Here is a 24,630-nt window from a genome sequence, read left to right as displayed (position 1 = left end):
GTATACTAAATACCCTGTCAGACAACAGGTCTTCGCAGACCCGCTGTCAGGCGTAACTGGGTTTTCCCCGAAAAAAATAAAAATAAAAAAATGATGGCGATATCGCAAAGATGTTAAAGTGTAAAAGTGATGTTTATTTTACAGTGCTTAAGAGGTGAATACCGATCCAACACTATGTACAAAATTAACAAAGAAACAAAACTGTGAAAAAACAAAATAAGAAAATATAAATGTAAATGTAAATACAAGCCCACTACTTTAAGACAAACAAAGATTTTTTCACGGCACCACACTTGCACGTTAGCTAGCCAGATAAACTGACCCAGATCGTTCTCTGGGGCACCTTCTTATAGGCCAAGCCCCGCCCCTTTTAGTTGAGACCATAATATACAACAGAGGTAAGTAAACAGGTAGTTATGTACTTTTACACAACCCAATTATATATACATTTATATGTATCAACAAAATATTTATAGAAATCAAAAGGTGATCAAAATATCCTTTAATGGACTCTTAAGGGGATCGCACACCGGCCGCACAGCTCGGCGCCGCGCAGCGCCGCGTCGCGTCGCGCCTAGGAGAACTCGGAGGTATTGTAAACCGGAAGTGCACATTAAATAGCGCGAGCTTCGTCAGATAACGTCTATTTCAAAATGTAAAATATACGTTAGCAGCCAATGTTACTTGTTAATGATTTGGGACACATATGATGTTATGTAATGTTAAACTGTGTGAGTGGCGCTGTGTGGCGCGACAGGGATTTGAACAACTTCCTGAGTCACAGCTGGGCGGCGCGGACAGGCGCCACCTGGCGGCGCCGGTGTGCGTACACTCATAGAAAACAATGTGTTACATTTTTTTAGAACGGCGCTGCGCGGCGCTGAGCTGCGCGGCCGGTGTGCGATCCCCTTTAGTATATTTAAATAAATTATGTTTCAGTTGAATACACTTAGATGTTCTTAAGTGTATCTGAGGAAGTACTAAAGACTCATTTTTGTAACTTAAGTACTAAATTAGTGCATGAAAATAGCATATTTACTAAGTGTATACTTAAAGTGTATTTTAGTGCACTTCTGGATAACATTATTAAAATGTTAAATGACCTTTTTTTCAGGTAATGAGTAAATCGATATAGTTAAATTCACACAATAATGGAAAGTTTGTCAAGCCAACATGTAATGAAGACGCAGTTTCTACTGTAATCATACTAGAAAAAATGGTTTTTATTTTACACTTTTATGCATTTGTCAAGACACTTTTATCCAAATCAACTTACAGTGCATTACAAGTTATAGATGTTATCAGTATGTGTGTTGTTCAATGAGAATCAAACTCATGACCTTTGTGCTCTTAACTTAATTCTCTACTGATCTACAGGAAGACGGGTAGATGCTTTACAGCAAATGATGATTTATATCATGGCTCTATAAAGATCAGTTGTAGATGTGTTGAGAGCTTCAACGTCTTTGAGTTCCTGGACTGCATTGTGGGTGGAGCAAGCAACTGGTTTGAACTTTCTCTAATGTGAGTATTGTAAGTCTCAGCTGTCACCTCGGAGAGCGTCACTCACACCCTCAGACTTTAATGGCTACAACTGAACAAGCGGTGAAGTTAAATATAGCTCAGTAAAGCAGTGGATCTGCACACCATCACTGATAGAGGAGTCATTCAGCTTCTGTTCTTCTCATCATTATCAGGATTCATGACTCGTTGTTTTTACAGGCCTTCGCTCAGGCTTTCTGGGTCATGGTTTGAAGTGTGTGTGGCACACCTGCTTCACCTTACAGAGGAAAGGTCTGAGGAACACTTGTATACTGGAGATAATGGGATCTTTTTGAAGGGTCTACTGAGAAAAACCTTCTGGAGACTTTCAAACCAGAAGCAAATGACTTCCAAAGAATTACTCTCACTTCAGATTTCAGGGCTTTTCATTCTGGGTAAGTGAGTCTTTTTCACATTATGTGTACATTTGCTGTAGTATATCAACCTGCCTTTGGTCATTAGAAACTTTAGACAAGCTGTTATACATTCTTGTATATTTCATTTTTGCATAATTTTGCTTGTGAGATTACTTGGGATTTTTGAACTTTTGTCATATCATCACAGCTATTTAGGTGAACTGCAAATAAAGCAGAAAGGTTTTCAAAACAGTTGATGCCTTACAGGACGTTTTGATTCATTTAACATTTTAACTTAAAATAATGATGTTGAGAAAACATTCATGGAAACCTTTATCCAAAGCAAGTGCATTCAAAGTAGGCCTACATGTTATATGCATTTTAAGGTTTGAAATGTGTAAGTTGCACACGTTTGTGATTTAGATCATATTGTTTATAGCTCTTTTTTACAACGTTGTTTTGTTTAAACACTGCAAAAAATGACTCTTACTTAGTATTTTTGTCTGGTTTTTAGTAGAAATTCTTAAATCAAGTTGTATTTTCTTGATGAACAAAATGACCTAAAAAATAAATCAGTGAATGTGTGCTTAAAACAAGCAAAAATATCTGCCATTGGGGTGGGAAAATACTTCTTTAATTAAGTGTTTAAGAAAAAAGTAAACTTGTTTCAAGATTTTTTTTTCTTACCCCATTGGCAGATATGTTTGCTTGTTTTAAGCACAAATTCACTTAAATTTGATGTTTTTTGGTCTAAAGCTTAGACTTGTTTTCTTAGATCATTTTGCTTATCAAGAAAAAGCATCTTAATTCAAGAATCTTTTAGATATTTCTACTGAAAACAAGAACAAAATACTCAGTAAGAAAGTCATTTTTGCAGTGAAGCGCAGCTTTACATAAAAAAGAAGAAGTAAAGAAACCACAGAAAACTGGACGTTTCGTACATTATTACATGCACAGAATATTGAATAGAATATATAGGCTAGTATTACTGCAAATGTTATCATCTTCCTAAATAGTTAATAATCAAATGAAATGCTAAATACTTAACCTTTGACTATTGGACATTTAGTCAACTAATGTGATAAAAAACAGGCATCTTTTTCTTAAAGAAGTACCATGTGATATAAAATGTGACCATATCATTGACTTTATGAAAGGTCTGCATGTATTTTCTTGTTAAAATCATATTTTAGGCTTATATTTTACTTTACGCTTCACAAAGTGAAAAGAATAAAAACAAAAGCAGATTATTACTTGTATTGCATTAATAAAAGAGTTGATAAAAGAGGTAAGCTTACATGAGATCCTCTGTTGAATTGCATTTCAGTCCAGATGTGGGATTTTCTTGCAAGTGTTAAGGTGTTTAATTTCGAAAGATTTTGTATCTAAACACAAAATGGGAACATTACCATTAGCATTGTTTACAGTGTTTAACACACCCATCTCTACAAAAATATCTAATTTACTTTCAGTCGCTCATGCATTTTAAAAGTGAGTGTTTGCAATGACAGGTCAATGACGTAATGTCAAATGCATGCACACAATTTGTCTTGGAAAGATGAGTTTCCAAGTGAAAGTCTTACTATAAGTGCCGTTTAATTCATTGCAATTTCATGAGAAGTTGGAAACGATTGTGATCTTTGATGGTATTTGGCATAAAATGGATGGATCAACCATTATTATTCATAATATTAGATTATCTGCGTCACCTCTCAACAGCCTCACTTTTTCATTTGACATGGTAACAGTTTTATTTTTAACAATGTCATATTTCTTACTCCGAACACTTGCAAAACGTGTAAAAGTCAGAGGACACATGATGAAAGGCAATATGGACTATATGGTATCTGTAACATTATATTTTTACTATACAGCATATCTGCATTAACATCTGAGAAGTACTTGGTTTTACATAGTCTGAACAAATAAAAATGATGACTTGGCTTTAGTATGTACTGTCTTTTACTGCTACCGTCTCATTTATGGCTCATATATTAATATTATGACTTACACATGAACTTCATACTTAAACTTCACCTCCTTGAAGTGGCCTTTTAAAAAGCTTTTGAATGATGTCACGTAACCAGAGATGCCCAGTTTTGGATTACTGAGGATGATATACTCTATCCTGCCTCTTCAAGCAAGTCGACTTACAAAAGCATTAAACCGCTATCTGTCAAAAATAGAATATAAGGGAAACTGAAAATGATGTAAATGATATGTGCAGGAATAAAATCAAAGTTTGCACAGGTTAATGTCAGTTGCCGTTATGTGAGTTCAGTGAATAGTAAGCAATGCACTACAAGCTGTAACCCGGTATGACAACTGCTCTGGTCCAACGTGTCCGAATGTGAGTTATAGATGTGTGATAGAAATAGTAACCGGTGACTGTATACAGTAAGTTGAACTTGGAAATATCTAATTTACTCATACAGAAATAGAAACTAATTGCAGAATGTAAAATTAAATCAAAGAGACTCATTACAACACTACGTTGGCTATTTGTGGGTCGGTTTTTTAAATGACGATATTTATGAATGAAAATTTGAGACTTAATAATAATCGACTATTATTAATATGTGACCCCAAAATAAGTCATACGTAGCGGGTATACGTAGCAATAGCCAACAAAACATTGTATGAGTCAAAATTATAGATTTTTTTATGCCAAAAATTATTAGGATATTAATTAAAGGTCATGATCCATTTAAGCAATATCGCTCGAGTAGGAGTGTGATATAGCTCTATATCATCACGGCTGTGATTAGGCCAGAGAACAAACTAGAAAACAACAACGGGGTTATTTTAAAAGCCTCTTTGTTTGGGAACTACTTCTTCCGCCACGGATTTGAGGGCGGCCAGAATGACAGATAAAACTTTCGGCTGCTTTGAAGCTCATAACAACTCAATGGACGGAAAAGCCGTTACTTTATATTACCGTTTCTTGGTCACAAAGTGTAGTTTTAAGATTAGTTCAGTCGAGAATGTATATGTATTATATTTAAATCTACAGTCGATTAGTAAAGATAGCGCCTGTTTGAACGTTTGCTTAGTGAGATTCGGTACGAATGAGAACCAAAGCATGAGCGGACGTCAGTGTTCACTCGCCCCGCTGACCACCGCACTCTCTGGGCTACATTTCTGAAAGAGATACCCTGGCTCTCATGTTGGCCTTGTTTGTTTATGATCATCAAAATGAGATCAAATCAGCAGTATTTGGTGTCATGATCAAACTATTACTTGTTTTTTTATTCATATTTAGTGTCTTTTGTGTTGTTATTGTTTTGGCGCGAGGTAAAAGTTAATAAAACTATACTTGTGTAACGTTTACTATTGCTTTCTCATTTATTCTTAACGCGATACGAGCACTCGATTATTATATTAAACTTTGTTCTTGTCAGTACTATACAAAACGTTTTTTTATAAGTGTCAGAGAGATGTTTTTGCATGCTTCTTATAAATATATCAGTGGCGATATCTCATAACATGTTTTAATAGTCACGTCACGATAAAGTAAATGATCAATGTCCACATTTAAAAGCTGCGGTGCTTACCTGCAGTTCCACGGTGTTTTCGCGTTCTGATAAGAGATATAGATGTTTATATTCCTCTTTCCAAGTGTTAATTGGTCATTTCTCCCATTAACTTTAACGTAACATCCAAGAGCGCTGATCTTTGACGGAATAATAACTTCCGATTAGGGATTCACAGACTGATTTATTAGCTAGTAAACTAATGAGACACACGGAGAGTAATTCAAACAGGGCGTCTGTGTTTTTCCATTCAGAGATGAGCCTGCTTAGGACCTCCATTCACTAGGTGGCGGAATGATATGAAAGGTGAAGCGGTTACAGTGCCGTTATCAGCACAATATCGCATACCTCTTAGCCAATCAGATTCGAGAACCATAAAGAACTGTTGTATAATAAGATATAATGTACATTTCTTACTGTAAATATATCAAAAATGTATTTATTATTAAAAACAATATGTGTTGCTAAGGACTTCATTTGGACATCTTTAAAGGCTATTTTTTCTATATTTGATTTTTTTGCACCCTTAGATTCTAGATAGTCAAATTTTGTCAAACCATACAACAGTTGATTGCTTATTTATTAAACAAATCTCACTTTCGAAAAATACCCATATGATCGTTTTTGTGGCCCAGGGTCACATATATTATCGTTGTTATTCTCTTTCAAAACATTTTTGCTTACGTTCAAAATGAGAGTAAAACAGATCATTGTCCCCATTGCCCCCAAAATCATTGTATCACACCACATTAACCAACACATATAGGTATTCATCAGGTTTGTCCCTGGTTACAGTAGGGTTCACAAACAAGTGAATTGTTATACTGTCTCTTAATGCCGTTTCCGTTGATAGACTTTGGCCTATAAGTGTCCATCAACCAGCTGATATGCAAAGTGTCACAAGTTCAGTCTCTGTCACTGCATAGTTTTTCTGGCACTGTAAAAATTAAATGCAGCATAAAGTTGAAACAACTTGGTTTTGCAAGTCAATTCAACCTACTATTTTAAGGCTGTACCTGTGATAAGTTGAATGACCTGTGACCTGTGATAATGATTAAATAAATGCATGCATAAGAGTCTATGCATGAGTCTGGTATTCAGAGTCCCAGACTGCAGTACATAACAAAAAATGTTAGGCTGTTTCAACTCATGATTGGGTAAAATATGGACAACACAACCACTGGTTTAGGTTAACCTAGATATGTCAATGTTTGACACATCCATGTGTTAAAACAACCCAGCATAGATTCATTTAAACCTGTTGTGTTTGTCCATATTTGACTCATTCATCCACTTTAAAACAAAATGCAGCATGAATTTAAAACAACTTGGTTTTGCAAGTCAATTCAACCTATTATTTTAAATTTTGACATATAAGACGTTGACATAACTTATAAAAACAAGTTAAATTTTTTTTTAACTTTTGTTAAGTTAAAGTAACATAAAAATATATGTTGCATATTTTTTACAGTGTGATCTGATTTTTACAGTGCACACGTGTGTACAGACATCATGTCTTGTCAGAGACACAGTTGCAAATGCCATGACTGAGTTGATCAAATGACGGCTCTACTAAAACCTTTCATTTCTTCAGTGGCAGCACATGAATGTGGACTTTGGACAGCTGCTGGCACCAGCTGGGTCTGTTAGGTATCTTCAAGAGACTAAATCAGGATCTCATGTCATTCACAGTCTATCAGTCAGAGAAAAATCAACAGACATCAATCAAACTGAATTAAGTTTTTTATGATTCTGATGGGTGGTTTCCCGGACAGGGTTTAGATTAATCCGGATTTAAAAGAGGACCTATATTTTATGGCGTAACAGCACCCCCGGGAGCACTTCGACTCGGCGCAGTAACACCCTACCTCTCCCATTATGAGAGTGAGAAGGGGAGCGGACTTTTCAGGCGAGTCGAAGCACTTCCAAAAGTGCCACTACGCCACAAAATATAGTTCCTCTTTTAAATCCGCTTAGAAAAGCGCTACGTTTTATTTTGTACCACCAAACTTGCTCGTATAACTACTCGTCTTAAATAGGAAAAACGTTGATGTGTTTGGTCACTTCTAACTTTATCTCTAAATGGTACCATTGAATGAATGGGGCTAAGCTAAATGCTATCGAAGCATCGCAGCGCGCCCCAGCGCCCACGCGCACGCACACAGACGACAGAGGGATGTATCAACAAATCCTAGTTAAGGTAATAACATATTTTAATATTGAAAATGAGTAGACTATTCCTTTAAGACAGCTCACACATGAATTGTAGTCTGGGACTAGGGTAAGCCCTAGAAAGAATTTGTTGTGGTTAGACTTTTTGTGCAGTTGTCATTGTGTAAGTATAAAATATACTTAATATAATACAGAGGTACAGAGGTCAAAGGGCTGCAAACTAAGTGCTCTTTCTTCTGCCATACAATATAGTTCTCATGTTTATCCGCTTAAAAATCCCCACGTTTTATTTTGTGCCACCATACCCACTCGTGCAACTACTCATGTAAGAGTCCTCAAACAGGGAAAACATGAAAGTGTTTGGTGGCTTCTAAATTTATCCCTGTTTGGATCCTATAGGAATGAATGGGGCTAGGCTAAATGCTAACACATTCACAACGTGCTGTACAAAGATTATGTGCACGCATTGAATAATGATAGGGATGTATTAATTTGTCTAAGTTGAGGTAAAAACATAGTAAAATATTGAAAAACAGTGGTGTTTTCCTTTAAAAATCTGCTATTGTTTATCAATTATAGTGCAAATATTTGTCCGCTTGTTTAGTCCATTTGCTAAATTGCATTGACAACTTTCTTTTTCAAATCAATTTGACAACAAACAAACTTAAATATGCACTGCAAAAAATGACATTCTTACTTAGTAGTTTTGTCCTGTTTTCAGGACAAATATCTAAAAAATGATTAAATCAAGATTTTCTTGATGAGCAAAATGACCCAAGAAAAAATGTCTAGTTTTAAGACAAAAATATAGAATTTGTGCTTAAAAAAATCTGCCAATGGGGTAATATATTTTTTTTAAATAAAGTGTTTTTTTTCTTAAAGTAAACTTTTAAAGATTTTTTTCTTACCCCATTGCCAGATATTTTTGCTGGTTTTATGCACAAATTCACTTAAATTGTATTTTTTTAGTCTAAAAACGAAACTTTTTTTCTAAACTAATTTTGCTCATTAGGAAAATTACATTTGATTTAATAATCTTTAGATGTTTGTACTTAAAACAAGATAAAAATACTAAGCAAGAAAGTCAAGCAGTGTGCATTTAGATGTAAGCTGAGACAGTTCGCTCATTGAAATAAGACCCATCATTGAAATCATCATTGGTTTCATTTTTTTACCATGGATTGTACACATGACAGCCCAGCCCTGCATTCTAGAAAACACCCCGGAAAATTACTACGAATGGCCAAAGCAACTGTTAGACAGGATTTATAAATAACTCTTTAATCTGCCGACATCTGCATGACAAATGAAAGCAAAGGTTTTCGATTCAGAGACTCTGTGCATTATTCAGGTGATCCAGCAGGTGTCTTTATCCTCTTGTGTTTGGTGTATTTGGCAAAGTTAAGGTTAAAGATTGAAAATGCTGTAGTGACATCACTGACTTTTTCAAATAGCTTATTGATTTGGTTAAATGATAGGCTATATGGTGTTACTTATTACGTACATGAGGTTAAATAATTCATTATTTGTTAACAATTTCTTTAAAGCATGATGCATGCTATTCAGTCTTGCTTGCATTGACATTGTTTCTAACAGACTGGCACATGGGTAGCAGAATTATAGACGTGAATCTTTCAGTCTGTACAGTGCAAAAAATTATTTTCAAGACAAAAAAAATCTTAGTATTTTTGTCTTGCTTTCAGTAAATTTATCCAAAAATTCTTAAATTAAGATTTTTTTTCTTGTTAAGCAAAACAACCCAAGAAAATAAGTCTAGTTTTTAGACCAAAAATATCAAATTTAAATGATTTTGTGCATAAAACAAGCAAAAAAATCTGCCAATGGGGTACGCAAATTTTTCTTGAATTTTGTGTTATAAGAAAAATTTTCAAAAAATTTTTGCTTACCATATTGGAGATTTTGTGCTTGTTTTATGCACAAAATCATTTAAATTTGATATATTTGGTCTTATTTTCTTGGGTGGTTTTGCTTATCAAGAAAAAGCATCTTAATTTAAGAATTTTTAGATATTTTTACTGAAAACAAGACAAAAATACTAAGAATTTTTTTCTTGAAAATCACTTTGTTGCAGTGTAAGTGTTTTCATACAGTAGCTCATAATAATGGCCTGCGTGTCCTTCAAACCCTTGACTACAGGAGGAAAATGAGGTCCAAAGACAGTACAGTGGACAGCCCGGTGAATGAAGTTTTGCTTGTCACACAAACACCACCGGACATTAAAGAAGAAGATGATGGAAAAATAATGGACATTGAGAAAATAATCAAAGTTAAAGACACAAAAGCTGAAGAGAACGATGAGAAATCAGCACAGGATGATGGAGAGATGTTTGGGTCGAGAGATCCGTCTAAAGCCGACCTTCTGAAGGTACTCGGGATCATGGAAGGAGAAATCCAGGTCTAGTATTTTTCATTATAAGTTAGAATAGACAATTTAGGACACAAAAAATTTTCTATGGCGGTTTTTACATCATCAGTGACAAAAATTGTTTAATTATTGACCTAGAAAATTTGACTTTATGTCCTAACATTACTGAAATAGAGCTTTTTAAAATGATGTAAAGTCTGATGGCTGTTTCATTTTACAAGTAGTCCACAGTTTCCAGCCAGGAAAGATTTTGATATTTTGATTCAGTTTCTGGGACCATCTGGTGTGGATAAAAACAGGCAATTCATGTATGATATACTTCATTATAAGATTATAGGATTATGACTAGAAATATATTGTTTAGACTACAACACATCCAGTCATTACAACCTCACAATTTCACTATACAAACATTCCAGTTCCTCAAGCAAAAGTATGGTGATATTTCCCAGGTCATTTATGATTCTCATACTCAATACTCATCACTCAGGCACGGGAAGATGTGATCCGTCTGCTGCGGTCTGAGATGTTGAGTCAACCGCAGGAACTGAAGTGCCGATATGGCACCGCATGGCCGACCAAACCCCTGCAGGCCCTGGAGAGAGACGGAGCACTCACCCATGACCACGCACATCACCACAATGTGTACGAGAAGCCTACGGCTGAGGTGTGTACACAGAACCAAATACCACTGACTACAGGCTTAAATCATGCAAGTGTGTTTATCAAACTGTATGTCTTTATCTCAGCTGGACAGATTACGAGATAAACACAAAGAGTCGTACCAGAGAATGATGGAACAGCTATTGCTGGCGGAGAAAAGTCACCGGCGCACCGTTTATGAGCTGGAGACCGAGAAACGCAAACATGTGGATTATATGACCAAGAGCGATGACTTTACCAACCTACTGGAGCAGGAACGAGAGAGGTGATACAGAGAAATATTATAAAGTAAAACGAATACACATTCAAATGTATTATTTGTTAGTACCACATCAGCTTCATACTCCAAACACAGAAAATAAATTCAAACCATGTACAAGCAAAGCCTAGAACGGCTGTCATGAAAAGTGATTGTGGTAAATAGTGTAGGTGGAGGAGAGCCAGGTGGATAGATAGTTAAACATTCACGGACGTTTACATTGCAGTCTGTGTGACAGCAGCGAGGCGTAAGAGCAATAAAAGGGCTTTTGTTATTTATTTGTAGTTTAGCTCATTCAAATTTGAAAGGCCCTCAAATTAAAGCATCACATGCTGAACAAGAACTGATCGCCTTCCCTTTACAGTAACCTTCTCTATTATAATTCATTCATTTATAAAAGTCATACAGTATCAGATATTAAATATGAACCTTTTTCTGCCTGACTGTTTTCTTCTCAAGGTTAAAGCGGTTGCTGAAACAAGAGAAAGCTTACCAAACGCGAAAGGAAAAAGACTTTTCTAAACGCATGAGAAGAACATGTGGAGAACTTGTTAAACTGAAGTCGTTTGCACTGATGATGGTCGATGAGCGAGAACTTCACTTGGAGAAGATTGACAAACAGCGGCGAAAAATTCAAGATCTTCATGAAAAACTCCAGGAGCAGGAGCAAAAACTCAACGAAGCGGAGAGAAAAACAAAGGAGGACGGTCAGAAGATCCTGGATCTTGAGGTTGAGCTAGAATTAAGAACTTCGACGTTTGCAAAAGATAAAGAAGAAATGTCTGCAAAACTGTCCTTTCTGGAATCTGAACATCAGGTGCTGTCCCAGAAGCAGATTGAATTGTCAAGCAAAAACGAGGAGCTTGAAGAAACCAATAAAGTCCTTCAGAGATCACTGGAGGAGATTCGGGAGTTGAGGACGAAAAAGGACAAATGTGGCAACCCAAATCTGATAGCAGAAGTTGAGACGTTGCACAAACGCATTCTTGAAATGGAGGGGAAGGATGAAGAGCTCACCAGTACTGAAAACAAATGCAACGAGTTGAAGAAGAAATTTTATTCGGAGGAGATTCATAATAAGGAGCTGAGGCAGGAGGTTGAAAAACTGAAAGAGAGAATGACGCAGTTGGATAAACTAGACATGACCTTCAGTATGGGCAGGACAGAATATACCCAGCTTCAGGCTGCTTTAGAAAACGAGAAGAGCCTGACGAAAGACCTGACGGACGAATTAGTGAGTCTTAAAATTCGCATAAAAGAGCTTGAGTCATCCGAGCTAAAACTGGAAAAGGATGAATTGGATTTGAAAGAAGATCTAATGAAACTCAAGTCGGTCACTGTCATCATGGTTAATGAGCACAAGAACATGGCAGACAGAATTAGATTGGAGGAAAAGAAGAAAGAGGAACTCGACAAACTGTATAAGGCGGAGCAGGAGAAAGTGATGGAGGTCACAGAGAGGCTAATCGAAGAGAGCAAGAAACGTCTTAAATTAAAATCAGAGATGGAGTTAAGGATAGCCGATCTGGTCAAGGAGAAAGATGAGATAAAAAACAAATGCAAAGATCCTGGTGTGATGAAGCACACTACCGATGAAATAAATGAAAAAGATAGGAAATCTGTGAATGCATCTGGAAAAGATCCAAATAAAGTTAAGGAGTTGACTTTGGAGGTTGAAAGAATGATGAATCGCCTCTATCAACTTGAAGCTCTCGAGGGAGACCTGATCAGATCAGAGGATGAAATGTTGGATAAGATGTTTCCAAATGCACAGCAAGTTAAGGAAACAAGAATTGCGTCAAGTACGAACGTAGAGCGAGATGAGGCATGCTGTGAGGAAGATGATTTACGACATCGATTCATGATGGAGGAGGCCAAAGCTAGAAACCTTCAGGCAGATGTGCAAGCCCTGAAGGAGAAGATTCATGAGCTCAGAAACATGGAGGACAAGCTTTCCCAGTTACAGGTGGATTACTCTGCACTGCAACAGAGGCTCTTGGAAGAGGAGGACAAGAAAAAGAGTGTAAGCGATGAAGTCCTAAACCTCACCAAAGAACTTGAGGTCATCAAGCACTTGCGGCCTTGCACCAAGGGATGCAAAAGGTGGGAAGTTCCAGTGACATCAACTGGAGTTCAAACAGATTTGATTGAAAATAGGACAGCTGAGAATGACTCCCCCGCTGCCTTCATCAAGAAGTCTGTTCAAGACGAGAATCGAATCATGAACAGTCTTCAACAGAAGAGCTTAAAGAAGCCACAGCAAAGACCAACGGTGCGTGAACTCTATCCTCCAACAGACTCTACCTTGAAGAAGTCCTGGATTCCCTGGATGAAGAAGAAAGACAGCAATGTTTCTGAAAACTGTGATGAATCTCCATCTTCTGAAGTTGACCGACCATTACCTGATCAAGTGAACCCAGCTCTCCAGAACAGTGAGGGAAACGTACAAACTGACATTAGTTCCTCTTCCAATGAAGTGATGAAACGAGCAACCGCAGCACAACCGCAAGCGATTCAGAAACCTCAGATAACCAGCATTCCTACAAATGACAGAACCAAAGAGTCCAAGAATCTAGAGAGAGCCAGATCCCCAACGACTATCGCCACCATTTCAAGAGTAAAGAGTCCAGGGATGGTGAGGTCTCCCTGTACGGACAGATCTTTATCACCTGTATCCATGTCATCTAACAGCAGCTCTCCTGAGCCGGTGGATATGATCACAGGTAGAGCTGTGTACAAAGTGACTCCTGAAAAACGAATGGTCCCCACACCTATCAAGAAGGGTGGTGCACATGCTAATATCGTGACCGCGGAGGACAGCAAGACTCACTTTCACTTAGGATCACAGATCAAGAAGCCCACAGACAACCACAACTCCATGGCCAAATCGGTTTCTGTCACATCTGAGAGTAAGGAAGTTTCAGGAACTGTGCTTCGATCAGCACAAAACGCTATGGTCAGTAAATCATCATCTAAACTGACGAGTGGGGTCACGAAAGCGCCAGCCAGACCAACACTCTCAGTGGTGAGTGAACCCTTATCTGATAAAGCAATAGAGGTCATGCGATATAGTAGCTGCGTTTCCAAAGATTCGCACAAAACTTTATTGTTATGTAGACAAAAAACAATGACAATGAAATTACAGATTTTTCATTAACCGACTAAAGCAAAATTTTGTTGTATTGCGATAAATAATTCTAAAAATCATGGCTGTGGTTGTCTTCGACTTCATACAGCACTGCGCAGACTGACATGCAGATAACATTAAAATACCACAAGAGCGACTTGAAACTTTACAGTCCAGTCAGCTCACGAATCACTCTCAAGGTGTCATGCGCTTGTCAGTTCTTCTGACGCTATATGAAGTTGAAGACACCTCTTTTGTTTTGTCCTCCAAACAAAAATACTGCCTCATATTTAAACAATGATCATGTGACATTTATGCATGTCACCTGACCTGTAAATATATAATATTCCTTTTTCGAATTGCCTGAAAAACCACCTCATTCAAGCGTAAAAACTATTTTGCGAAATATAGGAGTTTATGGAAATTGACGTGTTTCCATTGGACGCATTTTCAATTTGCTATTTTGATTTGCGCAATTTGAAGGGTAATGGAAACGCAAGTTAAGGATGTTACATATCTTGTGTTGGTGCTGCATTTACAGCCAGATTTCACGAGAACTTGTACATATTTTATAAGTTGGCTATTTCGTATGAATTCATACGAAGTTAACCGTGCAAAAACGTACGATTTTCATGAAAAAGCAACACAAAACCCAACCCCTATCCCCGCAACTAACCCCAATGTCACAGGGGACAAGGCAAATCGTACCAAAACTTACGAATGTGGTCCTATGAATTAATACAAATTAGCCAACTCATACAATATGTACGAATTCTCGTGAGATAGCGTTGGCATTTTAGAGTAAAATTTAGGGTTATGCTTCATCTTAGTACTTTAACAACATACTTATCTGCATTATAAGCACTTCCCTCTAGTTATGGGGTAGTTGAGGGCTAGTTTAAGGAGATCGACCGATGCTGTCCCATATCCAGAAAAAGGCAAAAGCGGTCACACAATTAAAACAATGATTATTAATAAATTCATTTACAATGCATTATAACAAGATCACATTTTGTCGGTAAATATTCATTTTTCCCTTTAACCATTTGTTACTCAACAGCAGCCTGTTCTGGATGCCCCACCAGCACGTTCAGGGTTCACGCGTATTCCCATGTCTCGAGGGATGAAAACTGGTAAAGCAGTGCTTGGAGCTCTTGGGATCAGCACAGGTGTTAAAACTGAAACACATGCAGAGAATCAGATCATGCACACTGAGCTGAAGAAAACAACTTTAAGCAACGGAGCCTGTCAGGGTGGAGGGAAGAGTTGAAATTGTTGACTTTTCTCTACTGTAAATGAATGCACTTCAATGGCTTCTGTAAGTGTTACAGTACAGAAGAGGACGCTTTTGTTTCTTGCTCCCAGTTGATGAAGTATGGCATTTTTTTGCCTTTACTGCAGGACAATGTCAGTAGATGGCAACCACAGATCCAGGTTTGTCTGGCAAATGGACGGTTAGACTTGCAGATTCTGTTTTTGTCATAAAGTCTATATCTTTTCTCTTGTTTCTGTTTTTTTTTTTTTTTGACAGCTATTTAAATGTATCTGTGTATTCTGACAAGAGTAAAGATGAACACAATTTTGAATTGTGATTTTTAATGTTGATGTCGATCTCTAGAATGTACATAATATCAGACCAAGCATTTTTTTTTGTGTACTGTTGTTGTGAATTTGAATGCATTGACAGTCTTACTGATGATATCATCTGTTTTGCAAGATTTTATTGTTATTATTTGTAAACTGATGCAAGGTAAAAAAACACCTGTGAAAATGTACAGTATGTTAGTATTTTTCTTTCTAGTTATTTCAGTCAATTATATGATGGTTTTCTTTGTTTGCATTTCTGAAACCTAATAGAGAGCTGCAGAGATGACTTATTTTTGTAGGCCAACCCGGAAGACCCCCTTGGCAAAATGTCAATGGGATTTTTCCATATGGGTTTAGATTATCACAAAAAAATAAGCTCTGTGATCAACAAGAGGTTATGATACTTACACGTTTTGTCCATCAAGATCATCTGCATAGATAAACACAAATTTTATGAATTTTTAGGTCTAAATAGATTTCCAGGAAATACTGAAACTTTTGGGGGGATTGTGCCCATGTTGCGCTGTTTTTGAGATTTTTATGTGGGATGATGTTTAAAGCTCCCAACAATATATGCAGTCCATGTCGCAACTGTCAGCAACCACCCTTTTAAAGACACATAAAAAAAATCATGACTGGGTGTATTACTGGTGAGTGTATTATGTTGTTGTAGAATAAAATGAGAAAAGCTTGTAACCACAAATCTTTTTAAGGTGTTTAACCAAACCCCATTCAAAGACCCACTGACTTCAGGACAAGATCGGAAGTGCTAAAATGTGAACTCATTTCCGGCTTTTGTCTTCAAGAATACATCATCCCTTCAGCTCTATATTTAACAGTAATAGTGTGATGTCAACAGTGCTGTCACTTACTGGCTTGTACACATTATGCAGCTACTGGTTTATTTTGATATTGTTGTTTATTTCAAGTCACTTGTTGTGTAATGTTTACTTTGCATAAAATTGTTTATTTATTGTCACTACTGTTTTGTTTTATATGCTAATATGTTTGGTATCTGTGGTTGATATTTGAAATTAATTAGAGATAACAGTCACACAAAGCATCCTGATTTTGAACATCCCTACCCAAATAACTTTATTTTTAGAACTTTATTTTAAAAATCTCGGCCTAGTATCCGGGTATTTCTCGCCTACTGAGGTTTTGGACTATTTGGTACACATACTTATTTCTGGCTTTTATATAGTATGGAAGTAAGAGATTTTGAATGCATGGATAAATCAGATATGGCAGACATACTGTGTCTTTTTTTCCATTACGGTAAAAATTGCATTGTGCAATATTTTTGTGACAATTAAGCACTTAGAAAGGCTTTAAGAGAATGCATTTAGAAAAAATTATAACTTGTAACCTGTTATGTATATTGTATACAACAATGTAGGTTGCATTGTATTTAATGTAATTTATTTTGATAATTTATTAAATAAAGGAATACAGACAGGATGATTTATTCATTCATATATTCATTTTAGTAATTTTATGATAATAAACCCTCACGTACCATATGGCAAAAAAATTAATTTCTCTGACCAAAAATATGTTTTAAATATATGCTAAACTTTTTTCGAATTTGAAAATATATGTTCATATAAAGGTTAAAACTAAATATATTTCAAAATGTATTTCAGGGGCAAGCAAATACATTTCTAATTTTACAACCCATATGGCAAGAAATGTATTCTTGGCCAAAATATATTTTAAATATATGCTAAATACTACTAAATCTGATTTTATAAAGTATATTTTTAAGTTAATTTTTTTTATTTAATTTAATTAAATTGTGTTTTTCTTCCAATGCAACGTGAATATATTTCCTTGCTTTAAAATATTTAAAATATACAAAAAATGTCCCAAAAATATATAGGTAATTTTTTTTAAATTATTACAAAATATATTTTAGCAAATATATGTTTGTATATTTTGAAATACATTTAAAAATATATTTCAATTATTTTTTTTTTATTTTTTTTTTGACGCATGGGGGTGGACAGATGAGTAAACTTTCCGTTGAGCTTTGTCTGTGCACCTTTATTTATAATGATAATAATAATAATAATAGTAATAGTTGTATAATACTATATAATCATACAGTATTACGAGAACAAGTGCTATTACAGTTAGTTACATTATTAAAATATTAGCAGAAAAGTAGAAAGCGAAAATAGCGCATGCGTTGACGTCACGGCGTCGCTTTCATTCTATTGGCTGTTGCGCTTCCTTGTTTACCCGTCCTGTCCACGAGCGGTTGTGTTACAGAAATATTCGCTATTACTGGTAATGATCCGCGCGTGAAGCTTTGAACAAAACCGCCAATGATATCAGCGAGATAAACACACACAACACATTTACAATTATAGAGCAACGTCTCACCTTTAGAGGATTAAAGGGCGATGATGGCGTCCAGCTACAACGCAAAGGATGAGGATGGTCATCTTCCGGGATCGGTGGGCTCCGGTGGCCCGGGCGCCGTTAAGAGCAAGAAACCCGACAACACGGCTTTTAAACAGCAGCGGTTACCCGCCTGGCAGCCCATCTTGACCGCGGGCACCGTCCTGCCCGCATTCTTCATGATCGGACTCGTTTTCATCCCCATCGGCATCGGACTATTCGTCACTTCCAAAAACATCAAAGAGTTTGAGGTGCGATCGTTTTACCATAGCAACATTTTGAGCTCGTGCGATTTGAATTAAATGCATGAATGTTAAAGTTGTTTCTCAGTTAACACGTGTTGGTTTTATTTTAGATTGACTACACTGGTGTTGATCATTTAAGTCCGTGTTACAACTGCGCGCAGAACTTCAGCTGGAACAGCACGAGCGTCTGTACCTGCTCTGTGCCCTTCACACTAGATCAGCCATTTGAAGTATATACTTTACCCTTTTTTGGCATACTTAGATGCTTGTACCTGTTTATGGTTGTTGTTCTTCCTCTTACAGCTGTTTTCGTTACATGCATGTTTCCAGAATCAACACTTCATCACTTAAACTCGACCTGTTTTAGTCAAATAATTGTTAGTAATTTTAGCAATCTTGGGTGTGTTATTTGGTTTTGAATTATGTAGTTTGGTTAACTTTAGGTTATATATTGAAAACCTGTCAACCAATAATCCTCCTAGGATTCATGATACACCCTTACTATCAGGGACATCATGCACCAAGATTTTTAAGGGAGCACAGTGTGTACAGCTACTCTTCATTCTTTCATCACAATTATTAACATATTCTTATAGACTATACAGAATGATTTTATCTCAACAGTGAAGTGACATCTCCCTGCCGAAAAAAAAAACAATAAAATCATTACAGAAAATTCTAATGGTTTCCATTAAAATACCAATAGGAACCATTAGCTTTTACCATTAAAACCATTACATTGTAGTGTGTTTTGGGCCGTATTCCAATAGAACCAATACATACCATTAGAGACCAACAAAGACCAATACACTGTAGTGTGTCTTGGGCCGTATTCCATTAGAACCAATAAAATTCCCAGTAAAACCAATAGAATTTCTGTGATGGTGTCTATTGTTTTTTAGCAGGGCTGTGATTGGCTGTAATGATCAACACTGCAAAAACACTGCAGTAAAAAGAAACCTTTGATTCAATGTAAGCAGAAAGTTATTTTCTTCTTCTCACTCCTTTTCGAATTGGCAAAGGACATTTGATATAGATTTATGTTTGTGTGATTTGTATACTTGAATTTATTTTTTTGAGTGATGTTCTTTTTGCATAAATTCGAAATAAATGCTTGACAGCAGCTAGATCTAAATGTAATCGACTTTTTCCATTTTATAAGGAACACATTTTTGCATCATATTTGGCTTCAGAGTCAGAGCACATAATGATTCTGCCCCCCCCCCATTTAAGGCATGAATCTAGATATATAATAAGCAACAAAAAAGAAAGATCCGCACACCAAAAAAGCTCCCTTTTACATAATTTATTAGAGTGACGTTTCGGGTCTCTACTACGACCCTTCCTCAAAGGAAACCCGAAACGTCACTCTAATAAAATATGTAAAAGGGAGCTTTTTTGGTGTGCGGATCTTTCTTTTTTGTTGCTTATATATTTATTTGATCCTGCACCCGTATTTAATTTGGATGTGCGTGATTCTATCGTTTTGCCTATGAATCTAGATGGGTGATTCTCACGAAAACTTGGTTTTAAAAATGTCAAGCATGAAAATGTAAAAATTGCTTAAATTTACTTTTTTCCCACCAGACATTGAAAATCAAAGTCTGGAGTAAATGAGAACATTAATTTAAAAACTTTTACTTATCATTTAACACTTTTTGTAACATAATTTAAAAAATTAGTCCTAAAAAATCTCATTAACGCAACAGTCAGAAAACATCAACACTGACATATTTTCAAAATTACATGACAAACCTGAAAGAACATAATTTGGAGATTCTGCACATGCATTTAAAATCAAAGTATTATGCTTCTATTAATTAAATTAACATTTAATAAGCATCTGTTGCGGTAATGATAATCAAAATGTCGTGTAAGCATTCTGACAAGACAATATTTCAAAAAAAATGATCTCACCTGGTAGCCATCTTAAAGTAACTGGTCCATGTGCTTGGTCACTCAAAATCAAACTTTATTAAAATTCTGTATGTGTGCTTAAACTGTTCTCAAAAAGTGTTGCGGAGGATGAGAACATCAGGCATGGACACATCATTTTCCTAATTTTTCTTCATGATTATTATACATGAATATTCAGTAAACATTTTTTCTGTCATCTAAAGTAGTCTAGCAAAACATCCATTTATTTTTTTTCTTAATATTTTTGTGTTAATTTGATTAAATTACAACATAACGCATGTTCAAACACAGCCGGACACATTGCGGTAATGAGAATTTCAGCAGAAAATGAGATAAAATTTCCAATTATAAATTCTTATGTTGAAATCGCACATTTTGCAAGGTAGAACACAGTATTGTGTTAATTCTGATGCTTTTTAATGTTACTATATTACACATTTTAAAGCTAAAATCATTAGTGCCGTGGTGTTTCAATGGTTTCGTGAGAATCACCCAGATATAAACAAAGCCATTGTTTTATTACAGTAACCAAGGCTATTTTGTGGTACTTTTTGTTTAACTATATAGTAATCATGTTTTTTTAAATTAGTAAAACCAAGGTTAATTTTCGTAAGGGCATAGAAGCTAGTGTGATATTAGAAAAGTAAAGTATTAAACAGAAGATATCTTAAATTTCTATCTTATTTTGGAAGATACAAGAACGTTATACAGACATCTGTATATGTAATGTATGTACTGATGTATACCTTAGTATTGATCGTTGAAAATACATTGTTAGCCGCAGACATAAAAAATGACAAAAGTCATGAATTGTAAATGTAAGATACATTGCCTTTTAAATTCACAGTACCGGCTGTTTCATTTTTATTTGTGTTGAATTAAATATGACTTCCCTGACTGAGGTCCTTGATGTTTGAGCAAAGGTGATTTATTTATAGTAACATCCCATTAAGTTGGAATTGTTACTTGGTCTGTGATGTCTTTATTGATCAAATAAATCGCTCTAAAATGGGCTTCATGTATAATGTAGTAGCATTTTAGAGGGTATTGCATTGATTATGTGTACAGGTTGAAATAGTGTTGTTTCCCGCTCATAAGGTAAAGATAAATGTACTGAAATAGCAGCAGAACAAAAGCTTTATGTGTTTAAACTTCACTTTAAGTAGTTTTTTTTTTTTTTTGCAGAGCAATGTTTTCATGTACTATGGGCTGTCCAACTTCTATCAGAACCACAGACGCTATGTCAAGTCAAGGGATGACAGCCAGTTGAATGGGGACAAAAGCTCTTTACTGGTAAATACTTTTTTACATTAAACGTCTGATATCTTACAATGAGTTTAATGATTTAAACCCAATGAGTTTGGAAAAGATGCCAAATTAACAATCAATTCCATTAAAGGATTATGATGTAACTTAAATGTATTTGAGAGCCCAATTCAACATGTTGTTAATTATGTTACATTTTTAAGTTTTGGGCAAAATGTCGCTTTGGAAGTGTTTGTTAATTAATAACTCTAAAATGTTTTACTGAACCCAAGTAAAGAGTGCGAGCCGTATCGAACAAGTGACAAGAAACCCATCGCCCCATGTGGTGCTATTGCCAACAGTCTATTTAATGGTGAGATATGTCAAATACACTTATGTTCATTTTCTAAATATCGTGTTTATTTCTACGAATTTCTGATATTTATTTTGTATTTGTAGATACTTTGGAGCTGTTTTATATCCCTCCTAATGGAAGCAGAATAGCTGTTAATCTGGTGAAGACAGGCATTGCTTGGTGGACTGACAAACATGTAAAGTTTAGAAATCCAGGAGGAAACAACAATAACCTTTCTGCAGCCTTCCAAGGTAAATAAAACTTTGAGACAGGTGGACAGACTTCACTCATCTACAAGGGTAAAGTTTTTTATATTACAATGTAGTTCCCCCCCCCAAAAAAGACATATAAAATATAAATCAGGTACATTCAATCGACTTGAACAGTATATTACAAAGAATGAATCAGAATCAGTATGACGAGAATATGTGCGTGACCGTTGATATATAATAGTCGTATGCGTAAGACTCATTATAGTACAGATTAATAAATATAATCAGACATAATCATCACCACAACTTTGGTGTCATTTTTAAATGCAGTTATTCTACTGCTTAATGCATTCATGAGTCAGGGATGTGAATAACAGGGGACTCAGAACCCAACCCTGCGGTACACCAAGTTTAAAGTAATGAGTCAAGAGGTGCATAGTGAATACTGACTAACTGTGGCCTGCTGCTTGGGAAATCCAGCCCATTTGTTAACTCATGTTTATGATTGTGAACATCATATTTCAATATGATTTATTGTTTTTATTGATAAGAGAGAGATGGGTGGATTGCGGATCTGACTGCATGTTATGTAAAAAGGTGAAGTCTGTCAAATTTTAATGCTAGTTTGTGCTATTTTAGTGTTGTTTAGTTTTGTCATTGTGTGTTTCTTGGGGATATCCTAACCAGCATTATTTATCGTCACAGAAACAAGCAAACCAGTGAACTGGCATAAGCCGGTTTATGAACTGGACCCCGCAGATCCTGACAACAATGGTTTTATCAATGAGGATTTCATTGTGTGGATGAGAACAGCTGCTCTTCCAACCTTTAGAAAACTCTACCGTATCATTCAGAAAAAGAAAGACAGCATGACTCCAACATTACTGCCAGGAAACTACAGCCTGGAAGTGACCTACAGTATCCTTGAGAATAATACCTCAGACATATGCATGTTACTGGCCTCATTAATATGCAAAAAATATTAATAATAAATACATATTGCTTATTAAGTTCCCTGGGTTAATATCATACTCATATACATGCATATGTTCTATATATAGAGATATGATGTGTATTAACAACAATTCATAGACCACTACAGCAAATGTCTAGAATTCTTAATTATGTTAACCAGATTACCCAGTACGCAGCTTTGATGGCCGTAAGCGTATGATCCTCAGCACCATCTCCTGGATGGGTGGAAAGAACCCTTTTCTGGGCATCGCCTACATCACGGTGGGCTCTGTGTGTTTCTTCCTGGGAGTGGTTTTGCTCATCATCCACCATAAATACGGCAACCGCAACAACAGTGCCGACATTTCCAATTAACACACGTCGGTAAAGTCATGAGATATGCATGCACGAGTCACACAATTGCGGTTTGACTCATCTGTCATATCTCATGAATGAAGATGCTCCTATGTAACCACATAGGTGGCTGGAGGGACTATTCGCAATTGTATTGTTCATACACTGGTATTTTAATTGATCTGTTTAAAGCATTTCATTCATCATCACCAAAGGTTTATTATGAACCCATCAGTAGCTCTTACTGTATAAAAGTATTATGTGAGGGGGACAGTGTTAATGTATTATGAAACAACTTGAAGATTATACAGTATCATACAGTAGACATTTTTTTTACAATGACCCTCACAAAAACATGCACAGGAGATTTAATTAAAATATATTTACATTAAGCAGACACTTTTTTTCCAAAGCTGACTTACAAAAGCAAGGGAAACAGCAAAGAGAGACATTTAGCATAAAGAAGACAAAGCTAATGTTAGCATATTTTTTTATGTAACGCATATTTTTCTCAAGCTTCTCATTCCTGTACTGCAACCAGTTTTCGTTTTTACTTTGGTTGAATGTATTTCCTAATACACTTAGAGATTTTCATTACTGTAACATGATGTATAAATACTTCATTTTTTTTTGTTGCATTAAAGTGATAAGAAGTTGAAAAAAGTCCTTCATTAAAAATATGAAAATATTGTCACAATTCCAAAACATCTTTACAATCCTAAAAAAAAGGCTTATTTATGCAAAATATGTGACTTGAACATTTGTTACAGGCTGTGTTAGATTTATTCGCTTGAGTATTTATACTGATAGTATGATGCATTCCACCACAGACAGTAGGCCTATATAGCAATGCTTTTTATGATGATGTGATATTTCTGATGTACAGTTTGACTCGTGCGAATCAGCAAAGAGTGTTTGAATATAATAAGTAAAATGCTGAATTGTAAGCATCTAGAAAATGTATTAAACACATGTATTCATTTTTTAAGCAGTTGGAAACTTGAAGAGAGTGTTTAGTTGATCCAGCTTAGTTTTGTAAATGTTCTGTGTCAATGTTACATTTCAAAGTGAAATAATAAACTAAAGCATGAGCACTTAGTTTGTGCTGTTGTTCTTTTGATACTTTAAAATACAGCTAATGTAGATATAAATTTTCCAAATCTTTTAGTTAAGCTTACATTTTTAAAACATTTCAAATCACTGAAAAAAATGCATGATACCACCATCATAAAAGCTTTATGAAGTTTTTCTTCCAATGCAGCATGAATATATTTCCTTGGTTTGAAATATATGGAGGGCTAAATGCATTAAAATATA

At 35.7% G+C, this 24,630-nt stretch overlaps 2 protein-coding genes across 2 annotated transcripts; both read left to right on the top strand.

Moving 5' to 3' along the window:
* Window positions 1-520: 520 nt before the first annotated feature.
* filip1a (filamin A interacting protein 1a) lies at window positions 521-17,086 on the top strand. Its single transcript, XM_055172989.2, has 6 exons — window positions 521-1,937; window positions 9,761-10,019; window positions 10,480-10,656; window positions 10,739-10,917; window positions 11,371-13,936; window positions 15,099-17,086. The coding sequence occupies exons 2-6, from the start codon at window positions 9,768-9,770 to the stop codon at window positions 15,306-15,308; spliced, it is 3,384 nt and encodes a 1,127-aa protein (XP_055028964.2). The 5' UTR covers window positions 521-1,937; window positions 9,761-9,767; the 3' UTR covers window positions 15,309-17,086.
* Window positions 17,087-17,838: 752 nt separating this feature from the next.
* tmem30aa (transmembrane protein 30Aa) lies at window positions 17,839-24,411 on the top strand. The gene is made up of 7 exons (XM_055172782.2): window positions 17,839-18,282; window positions 18,387-18,506; window positions 21,379-21,486; window positions 21,724-21,811; window positions 21,898-22,044; window positions 22,711-22,923; window positions 23,141-24,411. The coding sequence occupies exons 1-7, from the start codon at window positions 18,034-18,036 to the stop codon at window positions 23,332-23,334; spliced, it is 1,119 nt and encodes a 372-aa protein (XP_055028757.2). The 5' UTR covers window positions 17,839-18,033; the 3' UTR covers window positions 23,335-24,411.
* Window positions 24,412-24,630: the final 219 nt, after the last annotated feature.

This window comes from Misgurnus anguillicaudatus, chromosome 7, assembly GCF_027580225.2.
Source record: "Misgurnus anguillicaudatus chromosome 7, ASM2758022v2, whole genome shotgun sequence".
Lineage (NCBI taxonomy): Eukaryota > Metazoa > Chordata > Actinopteri > Cypriniformes > Cobitidae > Misgurnus > Misgurnus anguillicaudatus.
Note: the sequence above shows the minus strand (reverse complement) of the source record. Positions and strands in the feature narration are given on the sequence as shown.

Bases quoted from the DNA above. Each gene is read 5' to 3' on its own strand.
- filip1a (XM_055172989.2), top strand. From the start codon at position 9,768: ATGAGGTCCAAAGACAGTACAGTGGACAGCCCGGTGAATGAAGTTTTG. The intron at 10,020-10,479 runs GTCTAGTATTTT...CTCATCACTCAG, and splicing joins TCATGGAAGGAGAAATCCAG to GCACGGGAAGATGTGATCCG. The intron at 10,657-10,738 runs GTGTGTACACAG...TCTTTATCTCAG, and splicing joins ACGAGAAGCCTACGGCTGAG to CTGGACAGATTACGAGATAA.
- tmem30aa (XM_055172782.2), top strand. From the start codon at position 18,034: ATGATGGCGTCCAGCTACAACGCAAAGGATGAGGATGGTCATCTTCCG. The intron at 18,507-21,378 runs GTATATACTTTA...TTTTTTTTGCAG, and splicing joins CACTAGATCAGCCATTTGAA to AGCAATGTTTTCATGTACTA. The intron at 21,812-21,897 runs GTGAGATATGTC...TTGTATTTGTAG, and splicing joins TGCCAACAGTCTATTTAATG to ATACTTTGGAGCTGTTTTAT.